Raw genomic sequence first — 26,770 nt, 5'->3', positions numbered from 1 at the left:
TCAGGTATTGATAATAACAAAGGAGACCTTTGTAAACTCTTAATTAAACCTCTTATTCCATTAATCATGCTTTATCATAAATCCAGTATATTTTATTATACTCTTGAGCACCTCCATTTCCCCCATAAAAAGGCAGACTCTCCTTCTACCCCTGAGAAGATGGTAATGTCATCCCCATACTGCCTGAAAACCTAAAGTATATGACAGCATCTGAGATTGTGCAGAAAGAAACAGCTCTCAACCTCATACCCTGAATTCTAGTAGGGAATTTGAATAAAATTAGAAAATTAAATGTAAAATTCCCAGAAGATAAAATGTAGCATAATCTATTTTCTCTCCTATACGTGTAGCTGGAAATGACATAATCATTTATATGAACTAATAGATTAGAGTTCATAATCTATTGAACTCTCCTATACGTGTAGCTGGAAATGACATAATCATCATTTACTGACCTTACTTAACACATATGATATCATCATCAATTGTCACGTATCTCATATCACGTATATCTTTCCTTTGAAAGAATCTTATTTTTTTTTTAGAGACAGAGTCTCACTTTGTCGCCCTCAGTAGAGTGCGGTGACATCACAGCTCACAGCAACCTCCAGCTCTTGGGCTTAGGCGATTCTCTTGCCTCACCCTCCCAAGTAGCTGGGACCACAGGGGCCCACCACAAGACCCAGCTATTTTTTTGTTGCCATTTGGCCGGAGCCCTTGAACCTGCTACCCTTGGTATATGGGGCCGGTGCCCTACTCACTGAGCCACAGGTGCTGCCCAAGAATCTTATTTTTAATAAGTTAAAATTACCCACAAATGATCAAAGTACTTTACCTGTCCTCTACAGTCAAAATCTCACTCTTGACATAGCATTCCAAACTCATACAAAAATCCCAACAAAGACTGATGAAGTATGCCACCTAATGGAACTTCTATTGTACTGCACTGTGACACAAATTAGCATTTGTAATCTTGAGGTTACCAAAAACCATTAGTTATAGAAGGAAGACTGTGAAAAAAGGGAAAAGTGATCATAGTAGGGAAAGGATAGTACTCTTCAAGAACAACAACACTTGATATTCCAGTAGTAATGGTGATATATGTGGATTGTAGAAGACCAACATGGAGAGGTAACAACGTGCTTCAAAAACACATAACATGGGCGGCGCCTGTGGCTCAGTGAGTAGGGCGCTGGCCCCATATACCAAGGGTGGTGGGTTCAAACCCAGCCCTGGCCAAACTGCAACAAAAAAATAGCCTGGCGTTGTGGCAGGTGCCTGTAGTCCCAGCTACTCGGGAGGCTGAGGCAAGAGAACTGCCTAAACCCAGAGTTGGAGGTTGCTGTGAGCTGTGACGGCATGGCACTCTACCAAGGGTAATAAAGTGAGACTCTGTCTCTAAAAAAAAAGAAAAATACACATAACATTTACTGTGCACGCCTCCCAACCTACAAGGGGAATTGGAGAAGTATGGATGGGAACAGGGCAGAATTAGGCTGAAGCTCCTAAGACTAAGGCTGGATTCTATTTCTTACCTACTTGCTGCAAAGTTCAATCTTAGAAGTGGCTCAAATTCAACCATTACTTATTGAGTATCTACTATATTTACTCCAAGGCACTGTTCTAGATGCTTTCATACAAATTATCATTTGGCTCTTTCGCAGTTTTGTTAGTTCTTCCCCTAAAAGCTTATTTCTTCTAGAGACTGTCTGCTCTTGTTCAAGGGGTCTTAATATCTATGGGGCTTAATTGTGAAAGAATCACTGAATAGGGGATTTGTACATCTTTAGAGATGTTAATCTAGAGAGGCTGAAAATACCAACCTAAGGAGGAAGAAACAGGGAAAGAATCAGTAATATTTGGGAAAGAAAGCAAACCAGGAGTCATTTTACCCTATTGTGTATTACTGTGACTATCCTAAGGTATCCAAACTGAAAAGGGTGACTGAAAAGTTCACAACCACATAATACAGGGTGTCCTAAAAGTTACCCTTAAAGTCGCCAGGTGAGCTGGGTACAGTGGCTCATGCCTGTAATCCTAGCACTCTGGGAGGCTGAGGCAGGTGGATTGCTTGAGCTCAGGAGTTCAAGACCAGCCTGAGCAACAGTGAGACCCCATCTCTAAAAAAAACTAGCCAGGCGTTGTGGCTGGTGCCTGTAGTCCCAACTACTGAGGAGGCTGAGGTAAGGAGGATCACTTGGACCCATGAGCTTGAGGTTGCCATGAGCTATGATGCTATGATGTCACAGCATTCAACTGAGGGTGACAAAGTGAAACTCTGTCTCGAAAAAAAAAAAGTCATCATATAAATTTGGACAATTAAGTTCATGAACTCATCCTAGAAAAAGTGCTACAGACTTCATTGAGGAATATCACTATGGTCACCTTCAAGATACTCCCCTTGGGAAGCAATGCACCAACACCAGTGCTTAGTCTCCCCTTCAAAGTAATTTTGGAACTCTTTTTCTGGAATGGTCATCAGAATTGTCATTGTATGAGGTCTGACAATTATGTTTGAGAACTCATACTAGAAAAAGTACTACATATCTCATTGCTGAATATCCTTATAGTAACCAGATGACGAAGGGGAGGACTTTCAAAGTGACTATAGTGATGCTCAGTAATGAGGTACGTAGCACTTTTTCTAGGATAAGTTCACGAACTTTATTATCTAAACTTGTACATAGGGAAAATGGGAAATCATAGCTACACATACATTTATCTATAAAATATTCATTACAAAATTTTACAAAGAGGTCACCAACACATAGAGAACACTTTGTAAATATTTTGTAAAATTCTGTAATGAGTATTTTGTAAACAAAGGTACACATAGCTAAAATTGTCCATTTTCCCTATGTATGGCAATGTTAGGGACAGCCGGTAGTCACATTACTGATAAATGTAGAAATTCCTACTATTAAAGAGAAACTCTGTGCCCATCCTATAGCTTGGTTCTACTAGAGTGAGAAATACAGCAAAGAGGAGAAAGCAAGGCGTTATGATTAGGAGTACTGGATTCAGTCCCACGGCAGTGCAGGAGCAGTCTTATCTTTTATTTCTTTAAATACTCCTGATATTTAAGGAAAAGAATAGCTATGCTCCTTCTTGTTATGAAGATTCACAAAATAATATTGATGAGGTGCTAGAAAATGAACAAGTAAAGCCAAAGACTAAATGCATACTGGCAGGAAACAATAAATAATACTGCTTACTCTATGGAACAAATTTCTTTCTTTCTTCCTTTTTTGAGACAGTCTCACTTTGTTGCCCCCCTCCCCCTCGGTAGAGTGCCATGGCATCACAGCTCACAGCAACCTCAAACTCTTAGGCTTACGCGATTCTCTTGCCTTAGCCTCTCAAGTAGCTGGGACTACAGGTGCCCACCACAACGCCTGGCTATATTTTGTTGCAGTTGTCATTGTTGTTTAGCTGGCCTGGGCCAGGTTTGTACCCGCCAGCCTCAGTGTGACTAGTGGTGTGACTGGCGGCATAACCACTGTGCTACAGGTGCTGAGCCTATGGAACAAATTTCTAACAGTTATTTCTATGCATGGCCAACATATATCAGGCCTATGAGGCCCCAGGCCACTTCAATATCCACAAATTTAAGAACAATGCTTATCTATGTAACATTAGCTTATTTGTATGGTACCATATGATTTTCAGAGTTATGTCCATTATTTTACTTGCACAATTCCCTACTAAATGTGAACAGATATTATATAAAAAGAGTTATAAGTAAACGATCACCTAAAAAAAACTATATAGACTTGACATAGCAGTTGTAATGTTGAAAAGTTGGGAATATACGTAACACATAATTCTATCAACCTACATTTTGTTTCTCCTTCTGAATTCCAAGCTAGGCTTTAGGAAAAATATAAACATGATACAACATACCAACTTACTCTCCTGGAAAACAGACCCTGAAGCTTACAATTGACAAGAGACTCTGTTTTTTAGTTACCTGGAAAACTGAAGAACACTGGAATCCAGAGGCTTAAGTTGAAGAGAGGGTGATTTGCTTTCTTCTCCAGCAGCTGGAAGCATGTTAGGGCAATCAATGCCCACATATTCAGTTCTCTTGTTCATTCCAGCCATATCTTGAACAGTAGGGATCTTCAGTGGATTACGGAATTCCTAGAAAACAAGGAAATTATTCATAAAATTCCCAAATTCAAACTCAATGCCAAAGGATGAGTCAATCCTTTTGATGCTAGGAAAGAACGCTTGGCCAAATAAAAAGAAACTGTTTCCTACACAAAACAAACAGCGCGCTGTAATGTACACTGGAACACTGAACCCAGGCACGTTCAGTTATCAACCTTATCAGTGGGACACCAAACAGACCTCCCCCAACTCACTTATTGGCTCCTAGAGTTAGCCCACCCCCAACATAAACCCCAGCCCCCTAATCATTGTCTAATTCTCTCTTGTGACCCAGTTTAAGGTAGAGAGTTTTCACTCCTCTGAGATCTGTGATGAGGGGAGTGGGGGAGGGAAAAAGCATTGTAGCAAGTGTCTGTTCTGGTTTTGGAGAAATGCATGCGAGAGACTGACACATATTCATAGTACACATACACACAGAGACATGCATCTAGATCTTGTGGGAGAGCCAGCTTATGAAGATGGTATGAATGATTAAGGTGAGGGAAACATAGGGGAGGTAAACTGAATGAGGACAGGGCAGTCCTAGGAAATCTCCCAATCTCTACATCAGACTATCAAGCCAAGACATTAGGGTATGAAACCTGATTATTCATTATGCCTGGGTCTTGGCATGATATCAGAAAAATTAATATTCAGTAACCTCCATCCTCACCAGTCTGACCTACCCTGATTGAATGGGTGGAAGGTGAATCTAACATGCGACTAGCAGATCTCTCTGGGAAAGAGGGTCAAGAGGGAAATCATGCAGAAAGGCAAGGTCGGGTAGGGAAGACATATGGGTGCTATGGTGGCTGTCAGGAAAGGAGTGTCCCTGAAAGGACGGCCAACCTTATTGCACCCTTCAGCGTCCGGAGCTGGGCAACCATGTCCGAGAGACAGTGCTCCTGAAAATTCAAAACAGCAGAGAGTCTTTATAAAGCCAGCCAGCCTGAAAGCAGGGATCGGGGAGAGGCATAGAGAACCACCCCTTCTTCCCAAGAGGAAGGAGAAAGAAATCACCCCTGAATCCTGGAAGAAAAGAGACAGGAAAACCAGACACTTAACAGGAGCAGCCTGTATGAGGATGGGATACAACCCTAAATATTCTGTGATACTAAATGTGACATTCACACTGTCCAGAGTCAGAACTGAACCCAAATCTGGAAAATAATGATATGACTCTTCTATTTTTTGTGATCTGAACATCGGTAACATCTTTTCACCCAATGAAACAAAGACCATCAGAAGAAATGGTTTGTTATTTATATGCAGCTTTCAAGACTGCTGCTTCCTTCAAGCTATGTCCTCTGCTAGGGAAAATTCTGTATGAGAAAAGGAAAGGTGTGCACTGTCCCTCACCTGGTGGTTTTCATTTTCCATAGGCATCTTCTTCTTCTCAACAATCTGATCTCTAGGAAAAGATAAAAGTGCTATTTAGTTCACTCATCAAACTTCTCAGTTTGAAATGGATTACCAATTATATATTTAGGTTATTATGTTTCTTCCAAATTAAAAATACTATGAGCCCTTTGCCTAACAAATGCAATCAGTGTAACCTGGTTTCTTGTACCCTCAATGAAGCCCCAACAATAAAAAAAATACTGTGAGCCCCACTGAGGAACTTAGGGTGAGATTTCTAATGCCTCCATTATAGAGTAGAGGGAGGGAGAGAAACTAAAGATAATCACTAGTTGAGCTGTTCAGGAGATGGTCAGAAGGAATAAAGAACTGAGAGAGCAGAGCGGTGAAGAAGGAAATGGCTCAGAAATAAAAAAAGAAATTTAAAAATCTCTCTTCTCAAAACTCCTGTCCAGTAGACCAGGAAAGGTCAGGCTCCTCTACTCTTATGATATAGTAACACTACCTCACGTATACTCAACTGTTTCTTAACTTTGCTCAAGTACAGGTCTTCATCACTGAGTTCTTGTTCTTCCGGAACAGAGCATCTCCTGCAGTGTAGAGAAGAAATTATCCTTTGGAGGAAAAACATGTCTTTCTCTTTCAACCTTTACTTTCCTTACAACTATGTTAAGGCAGGTTTAACAACCCTCTAACATTCCCTGTTTTCCCGAAAATAAGACATCCTCCGAAAATAAGACCTACTTAACAGGAAAGATAAGACGTCCCCTGAAAATAAGACCTAGCGCATCTTTGGGAGCACACCTTAAAATAAGACACTGTCTTGTTTTCGGGGAAACAGGGTAGTTTCAGATCCTACCCACATTGCAAAAAACATATTAGATTACATAAATTATGAGGAAGATAATTGTACAAGTAAAAAGAAAGGAGTACTAGAAAATTTATTCAATGGTCAAAAGTAATCCTAGAAACAAACAAAATTAATAATAATTGGAAACTATGTTATAATCATTTTATAAGGAGGAAAAGTGGCCTGGAAAGCTATATCTCCAGGACTAAGTGTAAACAGACAGGAGATAAAGTATCAACAAATGACTTAAAAGCACTCAGTTCCATACTCTAATCGCACAATCCCCATTCACCTTCCATGGAAGGTGCTTAGGTGTACCTGGAGACTATGAGGGAATGACTTACACATTATGGACTTAAGACTTCATTGATTTAACTTCCTCTATTTTAGACATCTCCCCACTGAAACGTATATCAATTTTTGCCCCTTTTTTCTCATCAGTATTTGCCCAAGAGAAAAAAAGAACTTTAAGAAAGTCACAGCTGAAATATAAACCTGGATAGGCCAGGTGGGGCCAGTTAGTATAGGGGTTTGAATGCCAGGCTGAAGGGTGTAGATTTTATATGAAAAATGTTTCAGAATATACATACAATTCAGGAGTTATTCTCAAGGCTTAATACTGGGTCCTAGAACCGTACCTGTACTTTGGATGGGAATTATAATAACAAAACCATCTTGTAGGTAATGAAGATGGATCAACTTTGCCAGGAAGCTTCCTCCATTTAAGACACTCATCACACTGTACCCATGTCTGGTCAGGAATCTTCCTGAACGAAGGAAAATAGAAGTGTGACTGTATATCCCAGCTCTGTGCTTTGTCTTACATTATAAAGGCATAGCCTAAAAATAAAAGAATCTTATTTTATATATGAAATGTGTTAAAAATATTATAGTCTACGTGCCTAAAATGTATATTTTGAACTACACAGATAATAAAACTATATCATACATAGATACGAAAAATAAAAAGTATTAACATAGTGAGCTGCCATTATTTATGGAGGTCAATATTTATCCTGGAATTTCTTGTTCTAAGCAAATAAAAGGGTAATTTTAACTTTAAAATTTATTAACTTAGGAAAAATTTCTATATATTACTTTATTATTAAGAAATAAAACCCACAGAACCGTTTTATTTGCTTCTTTGCCCAAGCATGTAACAAGTTTAAAATGTATTTATGGGAGTCACTGAAATACTGTCATTAAAATGTCTCCTCCATTTCCCTGCAGAAACACCCTATTTCTCTATACATTTTTGCCCTTTCAAAGTAAAAACCTCTTTGTTTACAATAATTCCTTTTTTTTTTTTTTGAGACAGGGACAGGGGCTTTCATTCCATCGTCCAGGTTAGAGTGCAAAAGTGTCATTAGAACTCACAGCAGCCTCAAACTCATGGGCTCTAACCATCCTCCTGCCTCAGTCCCCCGAGTAGCTGGACTACAGGCATGCACCACCATCCTTGGACAATTTTTCTTATTTTTTAATAGAGATTGTGTCTATGTTGCCCAAGTTGGTCTCAAACCCGTAACCCCAGGGAATCCTCCTACCTCAGCCTCCCAAAGTGCTGGGATTACAGATGTGAGCTACCAAATTCAGCCCTGTTAATAATATTTCAATCAAAAATGTTAATAATATTTCAATCAAAATTGTATTAGGTTGATATTCCCAAAGTTAATCTTAAAAAGTAATATAACTTTGATTAAATTTCATTAACTAGAAATGGTGGCTCCAGATCAACAATTGGATTAAAAGTTATTAAGGTAAAACTCTTCTAGAGTTCAACTCTTAAAATGCATACCTACTCCCATTCCCTCACCTCCCTGGAAATGTAACTGCATCACCTACAGCTTAGAGTGAATTTGTTTTGCTGTGAAAAATGGTAGCCTTTATAATACAGAAGTAGTCAGAACGTAAAGTGCAAAAGGCAGGCTGAAGTGGGAAGGGAGCAAAATAGAGAAAAGATATATAAAGCAGGTAGAGGGGTACCTTGACCAATTTCATTAACACGTCATTTTTCTTTTAGCCTACGATGAGTTTTGTATATGTTACATTTATACTCCTCTTCTACTAGATATTTCAATAGAGTAGTGTGGTTATTTTATGTCTTAGTTAAATAATCTTCTTATCATCTTAAGTAGTGCTTTCTTCTAAAGATAAAAGTAATATAAGCTCATTATGCAAAATCCAGAAAATACAGAAAGACATGCAAAAAATTAAAAGGCACTCATAATTCTACGACTCAAATACAATGCTCCCTTCTTTAGAAAAAAACTCTTGTGGCTCAGTACTCATAACTCAGTCGTTAAGCGCCAGCCACATACACTGGGCCCTGGCCTGCTAAACAACAATGACAAGTGCAACAAAAAATAGCCAGGCGTTGTGGTGGGTACCTGTAGTCCCAGCTACTTGGGAGGCTGAGGCAAGAGAATCACTTGAGCCCAATTTGAGGTTGCTGTGAGCTGTGATGCCACAGCACTATACCAAGGGCAACATAGTGAAACTCTGTCTCGAAAAAACAAAACAAAACAGGGTGGCGCCTGTGGCTCAAGCAGTAGGGCGCTGCCCCATATGCCGGGAGTGGTGGGTTCAAACCCGGCCCCGGCCAAAACAAAACAAACAAACTAACAAAACAAAACACCCACACAAAAAACCCCTCTTGTTTAAAAAAAGACTTTGTACGTATTTTTGGATCTACAGCTTCCCATATTCTAGCTCTAGGCTGCTTCAGCCTTGCAACTCCTAAATTGTGAGCTCAGGCCTGACCTCTGGTGTCTACAAATTTCTAGACAGCTACTGTTTTACTTAGGGCCAGTCCCAGCAAAAAGCATAGCTTCAATACTATCGGCAGAGGAGAGGAAAGGTCATAGTAGCTTTGGTTCCACATGCGTGGAAGGGAAGAGTCGCTTACAAATGGAAGTATACTCATAAGTACAAACACAGAGTCAGCGATTCTCTGCTTTAAGTTACATGTAGACCATGGTAGATCATTCAATTCAGGAGCATAAAAGAGGCTTTTAGCTTAACAAGTAGTTGAGGATATATCTTCTAATATATAATACTGCCTGTATTAAAATGACAGAGGCTGTACTACATTCCCCTCATTGCATCTCCTCAGAAGGATATAGTAGTTAAGAACTTAGGTTTGGGAGACCTGATTGCCTAAATTCGAACCTTGGCTCCCACCACTCCCCACTTGTCTAAACTTGGGCAAGTTCCCTAAGCTCTCAGTGTATCAGTCTCTACATCTATAAAGCAGTAATAGTATCTATTGAGTTGTTGTGATGATTAAATAAATTACTACATGTAAACAACTTAGGATAGTACCTGGCATATAAATACTCATTAAATTTATAACAATAAATTCAATTCTACCTCCAACACACACTTTCTCTCACAGTATGTGAATATGTTTCGTTGCATTAATCACTGCTAATCTGCAAAGTAAAAAATGGCATCTCATCTTAATTTTCATTTTTTTGAAAACCACGGAGGATGCACATGAGCCGAGATCTTTAGAAGAAGATGGTGATATACCTACGACCACAAGGTTGTATTTGAAACGAAATTTTGTATCATACATTTGTCTGATGATTTCTGTTAAAAAAAAAAACCACAGGTGCCTAGCCCCCAAATGAACTTTAAACACTAACCTTTGCCTTGATGGTGGTGTACTGACTATTTATGTGTCCTCTATAGAATTATTTTCTAACTTACTGAGGCATATCATCCTGTTCTGCGTGTAATTCCCTGCCTTAGATTCAGTATCCTATCTTTTCTATAAAAGGCTAGCTTCTTTATTTCTACTCTCAAATCTTGGTGGAGTCTCAATAATATTCACTAGGAATAAAGAGAAGGGAATACTAACATGTTTGAACACTTAGTATATACCAGGTACTGTATTAAAAATGTTATGTCACATAATTTAATATACTCAGAACAGTGAAGCAACTTACTCACCTAAGCACACACAACTATTGAGAAACAGATGTAGATTTTCAACCCTGGAGTATCTTATTTAAATGATCATAATCTTCCATTATATCACACTGCCTGTATTAAACTGACAGTACTAATCTCTTCACATCTATGATCCTAACCACACAAGTGTTAAACCTGAATGAAGAGGTTTAGAGAATGATGTAATTAGTAACTATTGAGTTCCTACTTTTAAGACAATTAAACTTCCAAATGTGAAAAGCACCATCTTACCCGTGTTCCTTCCATTTGATCTATGGGAATTATCCCTGATACTTTCTTTTTTTAATAGTCAGTATGCTTTATTAATTTCATAATTTCAAAATATTAAGGAGGCACAAATGTTTCTGTTACATGAATACCTTGTATAATGCTTAAGCTGGAGCTTTTATTGTGCTCGTCACCAGACTAGTAAGCATTGTATCCTATAATAGGTAAGTATCTAAATAATGAGCATACACAGGCCCTGATACCTTCATATTCTATATTAATTACTCACGGTATTGGCCTGGCTATGGCTGAGGTCTCAAAATTCTCTTGAGATGTTTTTTCCTTCCAGTAAGCATTGAGCTTCTGGGCAAGGGCATTTATTGTCAACCTGAAAGAAAATGCAAGAAATATGACAAAGCTCAGCATTTATTGAACAATTTTTCAATCTTTAAGAAGCTGCCATTTAACAGAAACCAACAATTTAGAATATTTAGCATAGTTTTTAACATTTATACTCTAAGAAACTAAGATGTGGACCACTGCCTTTGAAAGCTACATGTCAAAATGACAAAGTCATGATGTTGAATAGTCACTTTGACTGAAAAGGTGAAATGGTCGCAAGTAATAAAAAGTAGAGTTCTACAAATATTCAGGGCTTGTTGAATCATGGAGGAAGTAGTCTAATTTGACATAGACTGTGACAGAGGACCAAATTGCAGAGTTAGGACAGATCCCAAAACTGATAAGTTGATTGGCAAATGATTGCAGGTAAATAATTCAGGAATAAGGTAAAAGTCAGAGGATCAAATACTACACCCTATTATAAATCAAATAATAACTTTAGCTTGTCTATATAGTTTCTCTTCATCAAATGTTGATCACAGCAGCTATTGGTTCTTGTTCTTTCTCCTTTATCTCCCTTCCCAAAGGAATAACCCAGATCCAGGGTCAACAACAAATGTAATTTGTACAAGTCAATACTTGAATTTTACTTGTAAAAACTGCCAACTTTCTAAGTACTAATTCCTATTTAATTCTACAACCCAAGATTACAACTTAATGTAGAGTTATACACATCTGGAACACTACAAACTTAGAATTAAAAAAAAATTTTTTTGAGATAGAGGCTTGCTTTGTTGCCAAAACATGAGGGCAGTGGAATGATCACAGTTCACCACAACCTTAAACTCCCGAGCTCAAGTGATCCTACTTCCTAAGCTCCTGAGTAGCTGGGAATACAGGCACACACAACCACGCTCAGCTAATTTTTCTATTTTGTATAGAGACAAGGAGATCTCACTATGTTGCTCAGACTGGTCTCAGACTCCTGGCCTCAAGTAATCCTCCTGCATTGGCGTTCCAAAGTGCTAGAATTACAACCATAAGCCACCACACTTGGTCCAGAATTTGAAAGGTTTTAAATCTCTTAACCTCCTAGATTATTCTTCAAGGATTTTGCAGAGCTCTTCTCTTCTTAAGAACTCTTCCTTTTCTCCACCTTACTCATTTTTAAATTAGATTCTCACTACATAGAAAAGAGTAATCATATATGACCTCCTCTATAAACTCCTATTCCCCTTCAACCTGCCAATGGTCCTATCTCTGTGTTTAATGTTTATACCCTTCCCTAAAGTCAGATGAAGAACTATGCCTTGTTTTCTCTTAAAATTTTACTTTAAAAAGGTTAGATGGGCTTCTGGGAAAATGGCAGAATAGGAGGTATGTGGAACCTGTCTCCTCACATAGATAACAATTTCATTAGCATAATCTGCTTGATGTAACTATTTTGGATTTCTGGAGTCTATTGAAGGCTTGCAACTTCTTTTTTTTGAGAGTCTCACTTTGTCACCCTCAGTAGAGTACTGTGGCATCATAGCTCTCAGCAACCTCAAACTCTTGGGCTTAAGAGATCCTTTTGCCTCAGCTTCCCTAGTAATTGGGACTACAGGTGCTCACCATAATGCCCGACTATTTTTTTAGAGACACGGTCTCACTCTGGTTCAGGCTGTTCTCGAATCTGTGAGCTCAGGCAATCTACTCGCCTCGGCCTCCCAGAGTGCTAGGATTACAGGTGTGAGCCAAAGCACCCAGCCAAGGCTTACAACTTCTATGGGAAGATACAGATGGTAAATTCTGGTTAATTTTGGTCAATTTCAGTTTTCAGCTCAGTAGCAGCTACCCATCTACCACTCCCAACCCTGTACAAGGCAGCCCCACATGTGCTGCTAGAGAAGCCTGTAGGAGCCAGGGTGGGCGAAAAGGATGTTGTCCTCCAAATATTGTGGATATGTGGTCTGATCACGGATTGCTGCTTCTGATCACAGAAGTGCAGACAAAAAGGCAAGTGGTCGTTTTACCTCCTTCTGTTGTTGTAAGTTTCTCCTCCAGCTGAAGTGAATCTAAGGGACTCAGACTGGTACCTTTTTGTCCTCCTTCATTTCTCTCTTTTTCCTCTTTGGGGAGCCATACATAAAGACTAGGACATTCAAAGACAATCACATGTATGGTGAAAATTAGAAAGTCATTGTGAATGCCCAGGGACAGGAGAAGGCTCAGAAAGTAGTGAGATCTTAAATTTACTTCTTGGGCTTCTTCTCAACAAAGAGACAGACTACAACAATAAAATAAAAACAAAAATGGCAACCCCCAAGAAAGGAGGAGAATCTGATTTCTGGGGTTACCACATTATTAGATTCAAATGTCCAGTTTTCTTTTTTTTATTATTTATTTTTTTGGTAGAGACAGAGTTTCACTTTATTGCCCTCGGTAGAGTGCCGTGGCGTCACATGGCTCACAGCAACCTCCAACTCCTGGGCTTAGGCGATTCTCCTGCCTCAGCCTCCCAAGTAGCTGGGACTACAGGCGCCCGCCACAACGCCCGGCTATTTTTTGGTTGCAGTTTGGCCGGGGCTGGGCTTGAACCCGCCACCCTCAGCATATGGGGCCTGCGCCCTACTCACTGAGCAACAGGCGCCTCAAATGTCCAGTTTTCAACAAAAAAATTCACAAGGCAGGTTGCGTGCAGTGGCTCCCTCCTGTAATTCTAGCACTCTGGGAAGTTGAGATGGGTGGACTGCCGAGCTTAGGAGTTTGAGACCAGCCTAAGCAAAAGCAAGACCCCATCACTAACTGGGGGATTGCTTGAGTCCAAGAATTTGAGGTAGCTGTGAGTTATGACACCATAGCACTCAATCCCAGGGAAAGAGAGTAATACTCTGTCTCAAAAAAAAAAAAAATCACAAAGCATATAAATAAACAGGAAGGTATGTCCTACTCAAAGCAAAAATTAAAAAAAAATAAAAAACACCTTCCCTTTAAAAGACATGATGGATCTACTAAATAAAAACTTTAAACTAACAGTCTTAAAGATGCTCAAAGAAGTAAAAAAAGTCCAAGTGCAGTGGCTCATGCCTATGATTCTAGCACTCTGGGAGACTGAGGCTAGTGTATTGCTTGAGTCCACAATTTTGAGACTAGCTTGAGCAAAATCAAGACCCCGTGTGTACTAAAAATAGAAAAAACTGTCTGGGGCTGGGTGCGGTGGCTCCTGTCTGTAATCCTAGGACTCTGGGAGGCCAAGGCAGGAGGATTGCTTGAGCTCAGGGGTCTGAACACAAGTGAGACCCTATCTGCACACACAGACAAAAAAAAAAAAAAAAAAAAAAACCAGCTAGGCATTCTGGCACATGCCTATAGTCCCAGCTACTTGGGAGGCTGAGGCAGTGGGATCCTGTAGCCCAGGAATCTGAGGTTGCTGTGAGTTATGATGATGCCATGGCACTTCACTCAGAGCACAGAGTAAGACTGTCTCAAAAAGAACAAAAAATTATTTGCTCATGATTTTGGACACACAATACATAAAGATGAATTTTGTGACATCAACAACTGAAAGGTGGTAATGAAGCTATTAAAGGAGAATTTTTGTATGTATTTGAAATGAAGTTGGTACAAATTCAAATTAGAGTGTCATAACTTAAAGATGTTAAATGTAATTCTCATTACTACAAAGAGCATAGTTATAAAATATACACAAAAGGAAATGAGAAAGGAATTTAAATGTTTTGCTACAAAAAAATGAAGTAAACATAAAAGTAGATAACAATATAAAAATGAAACCAAAAAACTGTAAGACATACAGAAAATAAATGGCAAAATGACATCAGTCTCTCCTTATCGGTAATTACTTTAAATATAAATGAACTAAACCTAGATTCACAAAAATATGATGTAATGAAAAGGAATGTAGCAGATTTTGGTACCCTGAAGTAGAGTGTTACTATAACAAATACTTAAAAATATGTAAGTGGCTTAGGAATCGGCAACTGGTAGAAGCTGGAAGAATTTTGAGGAGTATGACAAAAAAGGCCTACATTACTCTGAACAGCCTGCCAATAGAATTATGGATGTTAAACACTTCACTGGTGAGGGCTCAGAAAGAAGTGAGAAGCATGGTAGAGAAAACACAAACTGCCTGCCTTAGGGAATGCAAAAAATTATTGTGAACAGGCTACTGGTAGAAATATGGATGTTAATGGTACTGCTAGTGAAGGCGCAAAAGGAAAATGAGGAGCGTGTTATTTGAAAACTTGACAGAAGGTGATCCTTGTTATATAATGTCAGAAAGCTTAGAACTACATCCTACGGTTATGTAGAAAGTGGAACTTGTAAATGATTAAACTAGATAAGTAGCTGAGATCTCCAGGTAAAGTGATAAAGGTGTGGCCTGGTGTCTTCTTGCTGCTTACGTAAAGTGAAAAAGGAAAGAGATAAATTGAAGGAAGAATAATTAAACAAAAAGTAACTAGGACTTGATGATTTGGGAAATTTTCAACCCATTCAGATTACAAAAGACACTAAAATTTAGGAAAGCATACTCCAGAGAAAAAGAGAGGGGTGGGGTTAGATAACCTTTTGCTAATATCTTGGAAAATCAAAAGGTTATAATATTCAGACACACAAAAGGATCTTTGAGAAAATTAAGCATGTGACTCACAGATCTCCACAGCTAACTAAGCTAAAGCCAAGATCAGATGTAGAATTATCTAGGAAGGAGCTATCGAGTGCCTCTTGGATGGTGTGAATATCCATTACATATGTGGGAGATCCACAAGGCTCTTGAGAATGGCACACTAACATAAAATCTTCTAGCTTGGACTGAAAGAAATGCAAAGAACATAAAATGAAAGAACGCTGTTGCACTCTCAAAATTCTCTAGTCACAAAAAATAGGCTGATGAAAATTACTCAGCTGCAAACACATGCTACCATTCATGGAAAAGGAAAGATGACTTCAAGGGTGGAACTATAAATCCAGAGGGCAAAGCCTCAACACTGGAGGGTAGGGGCCTTGAAATTTAATGGAATTTGACTAGCTGGATTTTGAAATTGTTTGAGACCTGTTAATCCTTTTTCTCCCCCATTTGAAGTGGAATATATATATATACATATATCCTATGCCTGTCCCACCATTGTATTTTAGCTGTGAAATAATTTAAAAAGACACATTGACATATGGAGAAAAATTCTGCCCCAAGATATGTCATAGTCAGAGTATCAATCATATGTGATTTAGATAAGAAGATCTGGGACTTTTGAGTCAGTGACACGTAGATGAAATTTTAGACTCTGTGTTGAGACTTTTGGAAACACTGGGATGGAGTGAACATATTTTGCATTATGAGATGTAAGTGAATCTTAGGGGAACAGAGGGCAGACCATGAAGACAGAATAATAGTCCTCCACATATATGTAGGTCCTCATCCCTAAAACCTCTGAACACGTTAGGTTACACAGAAAAGAGTAATTAAGGTTGCAGATGGAATTAAGGTAACCTAAGATAACAAGATTAACCTGAATTATCCAATGTAATCATGAGCACCTTTGAAACTGGACAAATGAGATGGAAGAGTCAGAATCACAGAAGATGGGATGACAGAAGCAAAGGCAGTGAAATGATGCAATGTGAGGAGTCAACCCAGCATTGCTGACTTTAAAAGTTCGAAGAAGAGGGCCAGGGACCAAAGAAAGCTGGCAGCCTCTAAAAGTTAGAAAAGGCAAGGAAACAAATTCTCCTGTAAAGCCTCCAGAAAAAAATGCAGCCCTGTAGATTCTTTGAGTTTAGCCCCTTAAGATCTGTGTCAGACTTCTAATCTATGAAACTCTTAATAAATTCGGTTTTTAAGCTACTAATTTTATGGTAATTTATGACAGAAATAGAAGAAAATGTCTACTGCCTACAGACAGAAATTGAGTATTTCTGTATTTCCCTCAAAAAATGTAAAATACCTCATGGCTCCCCTATAATCTCATTAGGTGTAGCTCAGCACAGTTCAGAAACACTGGGTCTAGGACAGGGGTCATCAAACTATAGCCTGCATAGTTTGGTTATGAGAAGGTGCCCAAATCTAGCCTACTTACTGTTTTTGTAAACAAATTATACTGGACATAGCCACACTCATTCCTTTACTTATTGTCTATGGCTGCTTTCATATTACACCAGAATTGAATAGTTACGACAAAGACCATATGGCTTGCAAAGCCTAAACTATTTACTTTCTGGCTCCAGGACATGGTCTTAATCTATCATCAAACTTCCTTTGCCTTCACTCCAATTACATCCCATTATCCCCACTCCTCATATTTTTACTATTCTCAGTTCTTGTCACTACTTTATCCCATGCTACAATTCCATTCTGGAATTTCCTTTTCTCTCTTCTAAAATACATTTCACTTTATACCTTCTCTATCTATTCTATCAAGACATTTTTCCCATACCATACCAGTTAGGTTCTGATGGCTCAAACAGACATTTTATTGTTCTCTACATTATTTCACGTATGTGACAATCTGTTATCAGAAACAGACTGTAAGCTCCTTAGAGACAGCAACCATATCTTGAATTTCTCTGGAAAATTCCACAAAGCTTAGCCACTGTTTTAAGTACCAGTGGAGTGCACAGTTAATATGTGTTGATTGCATTTCTTAAGCTGAAGTTCACTTTACAAATGTTTTAAGTTTGATCCCTGAGAGTTGCAGCTGAAATCTGGTATCCACAACTGTTAAAAGTGACATTACAAAAAAAAAAAAAAAGTAACATTACAGATGATTTATTTGTAGACATTCCAGCGTATGGATGGCTGGTATTTCTTTTATCATTTGTAGTTTTAGTATCTATAATACTCGTAAAATGAGTTTGTGATACCAGAAAACCTTCTCTAATCTCTCCTTCAAATTTCTGTATTTTCTTTAATTTAAACCTTTTCATTTTATGTAAAATAAATGACTAGGAAAGGTCAATAGTGCTAGAATTGGGATAAGAGTTATGAAAATTTATTATCCTCAAAAGATTGTATGCAGGACGATATGCTAGTTCTCCATTTTTAATAAAATGTGTAGCAGATACTAAACTACCTAAGATAGAATTCTTGTATGTTTAACTGAATAAATATACTATCTAAAGACTATCTATATTTAGATCCACTGCAATCATCTCAAACTCATATCCAAACTAGACGTCTAATGCCTTTAAAATTACCTTTTCGAATATCTAACATTTGAATTTCATAAATCTTAACTATTTAGGTGATCTTCAGAAATTTACTATTGCCTTCACTCAAGAAAAACATAATAACTTGTCTCTGAGACTTCTGTCAAACTGATGTCATTCATAAGCTTTCATTCTTAAGAGTCAAGTCCTAGTCCAAGATTTCTATTATGAGCTATATTTAAACAACCACTTTATTTAGACTGAGGAGTAGGTAATTGCCAAAACCACTGAGTAGCTCAAGTGACCATGAACCAATTACTTTGGGGTTGCCATTCAAATAGTTATCTCTTCGTCAAACACCAAGACAAATTCTTATGGTTCCAGACAAATTAAGGTATAAAAGTTAACTTTATTACACTTTGGGGCACAAAACAAAGAAATTACTTTTCTCTCACTCTAAGAAAAAAATTTCTACTGAGACTTCAAGGAAAATTGGAACAAATGACCTCTTGTCTTCTTTCTCCATACTCTTAAAACACCCCTTGCCCTACTGCGCCCTACCCCTTTCATACACTTCTCTTTTCTTAGAATGTCCTTCCTCTATTTGTCCACCTAGAATACACCAACTTTTTCTTCATGTTCAAGCTCAAGTATAATCTGCTTCATAAAACCTTCCTTGACTCCCTTATGTATGTTTAAAGGTTCTCCCCATTTTGCATATATATAATATATTCCTCATTAAAGCAATCATTTTATAGGTATTTATGTTTTTTATTTGTGTATACGTCATAGTTGTTCATAGGCATCAAGGATTCTTATTTTTCATCCTTATGTCCCTCGTACTTGGCATGTATAAGCTATTTCATAATACTTAATGAAAGACTCATCCCTCCCCCAATTTATTTTAAATTTTTTTTCCTCCCCAAAAGTTTTAAACTATTCTAGCCTACATTTAACAACTCCTTTATCTCCTAAAAGTATCCCTACTGGTTAAGCCTCAATTCAAGTTAATTTCTGATTTGTAACTGTTTGTCCTCCCCATTAAATCTAGATGCTTCCATGAAAGCAAAACTTCTGATGTAGGACATGGCCCTCCTTTATCCATCTAACTTATTTTGCCTTCCTTCCAGTAACATCCCATTATCCCCAATCCCCAAATCCTCTCACTTTCTAGATCTGTTCACTGGTTTCAAAAGAATTTTTTTGGTACAAACTTCAAACTGCTTTTTTCCTCCAACATATTCAGTAATTTCAGAACCACTCATCTGTTTCCATTAAGATCAATTCCAAGCCAGGCACAGTGGTTCATGCCTGTAATCCTAGTACCTTGGGAGGCTGAGGCAGGTGGACTGCTTGAGCTCAGGAGTTTTGAGACCAGCTTGAGCAAGAATGAGACCCTGTCTCTACTAAAAATAGAAAATGTAGCTGGGCATTGTGATAGACACCTGTAATCCCAGCTACTTGGGAGGCTGAGGCAAGAGGATCACTTGAGCCTAAGAGTTTGAGGTTGCTGTGAGCTATGAGGCTGTGGCACTCTACCCAGGGTGACAGAGCAAGACTCTGTTTCAAAAAAAAAAAAAAATCAATTCCAGAGCTCTTCATTTCACCAGAAATATTTTACCAAATGACTCCTATACTCTTTCCATAATTTCTAAAGGTAAGGTTTATCTCAGCTAAACTCCACATAGCAATCATCAGTAAGCTTTAATTAATTAATTTATTATTATTATTTTTTGAGACAGAGTTTCACTTGTTAACCCTCGGTAGAGAGCCCTGGTGTCTGTCACAGCTCACAGAAACCTCCAAATCCTTGGGCTTAGGCGATTCTCTTGCCTCAGCCTCCCAAGTAGCTGGGATTACAGGCACCCGTCTGGCTATTTTTTTTGTTGTTGCAATTTGGCTGGGGCTGGGTTTGAACCCACCACCCTCGGCATATGGGGCTGGCGCCTTACCCACTGAGCCACAGGCGCCACCCAATAAGCTTTAATTTAAAAACAAAATAGTTTTATCTCTTTCTTAAAAGAGAGTTTAAATACTTCTGAGTTAACTTATCTAACTGATTTTTAAAGATAGTTTTAGAGATTTTAGAGAATAGAATCATACTGAACAAACTATCAGAAGGTACCTCAGGTTGAAAGTGACTCACCGGTACTCCTTGGTGTACTCAAAGTCTTGTTTGTTGTAGGCAGGTTTTAGGAAATTGCACTCAATGACTCCAATTACTCCCACACCTTCTCCATGTGTTGGCTTAGAAGAAAAATATTAATTTCAACACTGACGTTACTGTTGACTGCCTAGAGGCACTTCCTTTTTATTCCAAGCAATAAGAGAAAGGTTACGTAACATTTATGGGTAAGAGAAGGCCATCAAGATTTAGAGAATGTACTTCTATAGATTGTCAGCATTACACTGAACTGGGAACTCTGACAAATTCCAGGGCAGAGATTTTTAAACTATGACTTGTAGACTCCTAGGATTCTTCAGGGATTAAACAGCCATCTCTACTTCACTCACACCACCTCCCCTTTTATCTACTTTATATTCCAGGATTGCCATAAGATTTAATTTGAATAACTATGCTGCTAAAAAAATCAAGTTTATCTATTACTATTCTAAAGAACTAAAATAAAAACTTGTCTGAAAAAAATTTAAGGATTCCGTGTGATCATCACATCCTATGTATTAAAATAAGCAACTTTTCTCTCTATATATAAGGCCACCAAACAACTACAAAAAAGTCAGACTTGCAGTGATCATCACTTACAAGTCGATGTAAGAAATTTTTGGATTTAAAATCATTTCTTGGGCAGCGCCTGTGGCTCAAGGAGTAGGGTGCCGGTCCCATATGCCGGAGGTGGTGGGTTCGAACCTAGCCCCGGCCAAAAAAAAAAAAAAAAAAAAAAATCATTTCTTAATTCTTTAATGGAAGAAACCAGCATACAAACAGAAGTTGTCTAAAAATGCTGTAACAAGGAAAAACAAGATAAGCTGAAAATTATTTATTCTGGGCTTTACATAATTCTGTCCTACTATTTAAAATAAAGCAGTTTATCATTCTTTGTGCTTTATTAACCTTGTCTATAAAGTAGAAATGAAAGGGATACTTGTGGAAATTACTTTAAATAATTATTAAAATATTAAACATCATGGTAACATTTGTATAGTTTGGTTTAAAAAAAAATATTTTCAACGCCCAGGGTAAAGACCATGGGAGAACACAGCCAGAAGGAAGCCATATGCAAGCCAAAGAAAGAGGCCTTAGAAGAAATCAGACTAACAACACCTTGATCTTGGACTTCCCTTTGGAATCCTCTGAAACTGTGAGAAAATAAATTTCTGTTGCTTTAACCATCCAAAATAATAATAAAAAATATTTTCACATAATTTATCCCATTTAAATCTCTCAACCCTGTGAGCTGTGAGGTAGATAAAACAGTTTTAAGATTATTCTTTCCAGGCGGTGCCTGTGGCTCAGCGGATGGGGCGCCGGCCCCATATGCCGAGGATGGTGGGTTCAAACCCAGCCCCGGCCGAACTGCAACAACAACAACAAAAAAAAAATAGCTGGGTGTTGTGGCAGGCGCCTGTAGTCCCAGCTACTTGGGAGGCTGAGTCAAGAGAATTGCCTAAGCCCAAGGATTTGGAGGTTGCTGTGAGCTGTGTGACACCACGGCACTCTACCGAGGGCGATAAGGTGAGACTCTGTCTCTACAAAAAAAAAAAAAAAAAAAGATTATTCTTTCCATTTTACAGGTAAGGAGATTGAGCCTTGCATAAATTAAATGACTCATCCAAGGCTACCCAGCTTGTTTGTGGAAAATTGAGGACTCAAATCCTGGTCTTCAACCACCAAATTTTATGCACCTTCAGCTATGCCTTATTGTCTCCCTCAAGAAAATGGGAAAAACTACATAAAAGACTATAGGTTGATAAACGCGGCAAAGTTGCCTCTTATTAACAGCTACTTAGAAAATTCACTTAATAAAGTTCCTGGGTTAACATCTGTGAATGAGAGATAAAAAGAATTTTTCAACACAAGACAGCTCACTGGTAACACAGAATTCCAGGATCAGAATTCAACAGCCATCATCAGATGGGAGCAGAAACCATTGATGAGCCTATCCCCTTTGCAAATTGTTATTTTTATTTTATTATTATTATTATTTTGAGACAATAGTTTTATTATGTCGCCCTCGGTAGAGTGCCATGGCATCATAGCCCACAGTAATCTCAAACTCTTGGGCTTAAGCGATTCTCTTGCCTCAGCCTCCCAAGTAGCTGGGACTACAGGTGCCCACCACACTGCCCAGATATTTTTTTGTTGCAGGTGTCATTGTTGTTTGGCAGGTCTGGGCCGGGTTCAAATCTGCCAGCCTAGATGTATGTGGCCAGTACCCTAACTGCTGAGATATGGGCGCCGAGCCTCCTTTGTACATTTTTAATTCTCTTCCTATTCTTTTTAGCTTTCCATGACAAATAAATATTAACCACTCACCTTCATCTGGCACCCCACCTTCTCAAAAGACTTTATGAGTCGGTTGTTATGATACATCATTACTCCAAACTGGTTACTATTCTTGCAAGAGAACCCAAAAGTGATTTTCACTTGCTTATTCTGAGAAGAAAATCATTAAGGAGACAAATACACAACAGGGGCTTCAGAAGACAAAATTTTGTACTGTATCATAGCAAAAAAAGTCAAGTGCCAATGAACATAAATTGTATAACTTTTCTAGAGGGCATTGAAAAAATCTGTAGCAATAGCTTTAAAAATATTCTTAACCTTTGAATAGATAATTTTCTTTAAAGGAATTTATCCTACAGAAATAGTCAGAGGAGCCCACAGAAGTTTATGAGTTACAGAGATTTTCCAATTAGTTATAATAGCAGAAAAACACAAATAATTAAAATGTTCGACATAAGAGAAATAAATAAATGTTGGTATATCCACGGTCTACTTTGCAGCTCTTAAAATTATGTCTCTGAAATAATATTTGAGAATATTAAGAAATGTTCAGATTATAATAATAAACATTATCTAAAATATATATGTGTGTTTGTGTGTGTAAGAAAATATGCCAAAATACCATCAGTGATTAAAAAATTCCTAAGTAATCACAGCATATCTTAACCCTTAGTAGTTGTTCAATTTGCTGCTAGGGCTTATAGGTTCTTATGAGAACTGGAAATGGTATGATACCAATCTGCACAATTATATGCAACAAGGTAAGTCCTGCTGACTACACAAAATGAAATGAAAGAAAAAGCAACAAAAACAAAATCATATTCAAACATAAAAGACAATGAATAGTCCTGTGGTAATATATTCCATGAAAAGAATAACTTTAGATAGATGAGATTAAGAAAACTAATTATTATAATTTGTTATTACTATAATAATTCAAACACAATGAATAATGATGAGTTTTTAATACGTCCTACTCAATTTAAAAACCAAGGTAAGTGAGAAAGATAAAAGTAAGAGAAATTGAGATTTTCATTAAAGCAATTACTAGGAAACCTTCATGTCCAAATGCATTGAATGAAAAGTTACTTTTGACCCGGGTGCATACGGTGACTCATGCCTGTAATCCCAGCATTCTGGGAGGCTGAGGCAGGTGGACTGTCTGAGCTCACAGGTTCAAAACCAGCCTGAGCAAGAGTGAGACCTCATCTCTAAAAAATAGCTGGGCGTTATGGCGGGTGCCTGTAGTCCCAGTTACTTGGAAGGCTGAGGCAAGAGGATCACTAGAACCCAAGAGTTTGAGGTTGCTATGAGCTAAGATGCCATGACACTTTACCAAGGGTGACCAAATGAGGCTGTGTCTCAACAACAAAAAAAAAATAAATAAAAGTTACTTTTGTTACTTACTCAAAAACTGATCTGTATTGCCCAGCTCTAAATGACAAGCTAATCACATCAAAACCTTATGACAAATGAGTCAGGTATGACACAAAGACATGATACAGGTGACTATATAACAGAGTAATGTTTGGCTCAGAACATAAAATGTTCTAGGTTCCAGGTCAAAACAAATCTCATATAAGACCTTTTCCAACACAAGAACAAAAGTCCCCCATGTAAGCAAACCAAAATCCCATACCACAAAATTAACTTTGAAACATTTTTTTTTTTGAGACACAGTCTTGCTCTATCACCTGGGCTAGAGTGCTGTGGCATCATCACAGCTCACTTGCGACCACAAACTTCTGGTCTCAAGCAATCCTCCTTCCTCCACTTCCCAAGGGACTACAGGTGCTGGCTACCACACCCAGCTACTAACTTTTCCTTTTTTTGTTTGTTCTTTTGAGACAGAGTCATACTCTGTTGCCCAGGCTAAAGAGCTGTTGGTATCAGTCTAACCCACAGCAACCTCAAACTTCTGGGTCCAAGCAATCCTCCTGCCTCAGCTCCTGAGTAGCCGGGACTACAGGTACCCACAATGCCCAACAAATTTTTCTATTTTTTGCAGAGTTAGCATCTCGCTTTGCTCAGGCTGGTCTCAAATTCCTAAGATCAAGCGATCCTCTTGCCTCAGCCTCCTAGAGTGCTAGGATTATAGGTATGAGTCACCACACTTTTTAAAAAAAATTGAGATAAGAGTCTCCCTCTGTCACTCTGAGTAGAGTACTATGGCGTCACAGCTCACAGCAACTTCAAACTCTTGAGCAATCCTCTTGCCTCAACTTCCCGAGTAGCTGAGACTCCAGGCACCTGCTACCATGTCCGGCTTGTTTTTCTATTTTTAGTAGAGACAGGGTCTCATTTTTGCTCAGGCCAGCCTCAAACTTCTGGCCTCAAGCAGTCCTCCTGCCTCAGCCTTTCAAAGTGCTAGGATTGTAGGTGTGAGCCAGTATGTCCAACCTGCACACTTTTAAAATTCCAAATTATGGGGTGGGAGGTACACTGGAGTAGGAGACTCCTTAAATTAGTATAAGGAGAGAGAACAAAGAAAAAAGAAGAGGTCTTTGATAATTGAAGAATAAATAAGTTAGCATCAATGATCTTGTTCACAGATGATCTTGAGGGAAATTTCATTTAGTGTTTCATTCTATTCATGTCTATAGTGAAATGAGAAGGTAACTGGCTTAATGGAAAGGGGGCTGAGAAGAGTTGGGATACAGAAGAGTTCCCTGATAGAAACTCGCAAAAGAAAGAAGCTGCAAAACAGAAACGTGTTATAACCTAAAATAACAGTTGTAAAGCACTTCTTTAGACTGGCTCTGTTAAACACACAGAACTAACGTCCTGGCATGCACAGCGATAGTTTAATTTATCTGTAGATGCTAACAATGCTAGCTCTGGCTTTGTTAAGCTGGGTTTGGTTAGGACCTTGAAAGAGTTTCTTAGTAGACCAGATATGTGTTCCAAAAAGGAGAAAACTGATCTGCTGATGAGTACAAACTACAAGGCTTTTAAAAAAAGGAATAACAATTTCTCATTTTTGGTTAGAAAAAGAAAGATAATAAAGCAAGCTAGACAGTGCCTTTGATAAAGCAAGTAGAGTGTAAACATTTTTCTTGGGTCAAAAGTAGTGCTTAGCTACTAGGAAATAAATTAAAAGAACATTTCTTGCTAACTATCTATAAGTTGTCAGCCTTTCAAAGATTTTTTTTTTTTTTTTTGCTTAAAAGGCCTCAACAACTATGAAACTCATTTCCATAGTTCATCTTAAGATTTTCTCTAGTATCTAAAATCCATTCCCAATGCAATGGAGGGCAGAAGTAAAAAGTAGTATTAGCTCCTCTGAGGAGTAGCTGCCATTAGGGGAAGTACTAGGAATTTTACATGAAACCTATTGAAGATTTATCTCATCCTAGAAAACCATTAATTTCCACTCTCCTAACCTCAATCAATATAAGTCCAGACCTGTTACAACAAAAATCACACTATATCCAAAAAAATAACAAAAGTCAACATTTTGCTTATTTCAATTGGCATAATATATTTCAAAATTATAGTATAAACCAAACAATATGGATTTTACCTTAGGCCAGAGATTCTCAAACCTGGCTGCTCATTAGAGTCGGTTGAGGATTTAAAAATAAATAAATATTTCTTTTTTTTTTATTATTTTATTACGGGCACAGTGGCTCACACCTGTAATCCTAGTGGGTACCCTGGGAGTCTGAGGATCACTAGAAATCAGGAGTTTGAGATCAGCTTAAGCAAAAATGAGACCCGGTTTTTACAAAAAATAAAAAGATAAGCTAAGTGTGGTGACACACACCTGTAGTTCCAGCTACTTGTGAGGCTGAGGCAGGAGCATAACCTAGGGCCAGGAGTTTTGAGGATACAGTGAGCTAGGAATGATAGCACTGCACTCTAGCTAGGTGACAAGAGCAAGACCTTGTCTCAAAACAAAAACAGGAAAAGATTTCAGAATCTACTGAACCAGAATCTCCAAAATCTCAGGAGTCTGTACTATTTTAACGGTTTGCAGGTGATTTCTGATAAAATAGACAAAACATAAAAGGATCTGTACTAAAACACACATTTTTTTCAAATTAGAGAAGTTTTTGTTTTTCTGTGCCAATCTGAAAATTTAATCCTGAAATGAAAAGGTCAATTTCATGTAGTTGTAAGGATACTGTGAAGGTAGGTTTATATATATCATGTCCTACATTGGCCAGGCTCTTCGCAATCATCTGAGTAGTCACCTTCTTTTGACGCAGAAAAATTTTCATTCGTGGCTTCATGTACAGAATACTACAGTAGGCCTATGGAACAGTGAAGGC

General features: G+C 38.2%; 1 protein-coding gene across 3 annotated transcripts in view; it reads right to left on the bottom strand.

The window, feature by feature from the left end:
• Positions 1–26,770, bottom strand: part of MORC4 (MORC family CW-type zinc finger 4) — a 53,812-nt gene that overhangs the window by 8,313 nt on the left and 18,729 nt on the right. For all 3 annotated transcript variants that reach the window (XM_053580695.1, XM_053580696.1, XM_053580697.1), the window contains 8 exons: positions 26,624–26,752; positions 22,527–22,646; positions 20,178–20,278; positions 10,836–10,934; positions 7,000–7,128; positions 6,033–6,101; positions 5,512–5,563; positions 3,971–4,143 (listed from right to left, as the gene is read on the bottom strand). In XM_053580695.1, coding sequence (XP_053436670.1) covers positions 3,971–4,143; positions 5,512–5,563; positions 6,033–6,101; positions 7,000–7,128; positions 10,836–10,934; positions 20,178–20,278; positions 22,527–22,646; positions 26,624–26,752 — 872 coding nt within the window. The remainder of the gene's footprint in view (positions 1–3,970; positions 4,144–5,511; positions 5,564–6,032; positions 6,102–6,999; positions 7,129–10,835; positions 10,935–20,177; positions 20,279–22,526; positions 22,647–26,623; positions 26,753–26,770) is intronic.

The sequence above is a fragment of the Nycticebus coucang genome, chromosome X (genome assembly GCF_027406575.1).
Source record: "Nycticebus coucang isolate mNycCou1 chromosome X, mNycCou1.pri, whole genome shotgun sequence".
NCBI lineage: Eukaryota > Metazoa > Chordata > Mammalia > Primates > Lorisidae > Nycticebus > Nycticebus coucang.
This window is presented reverse-complemented; position numbering and strand designations above follow the sequence as displayed.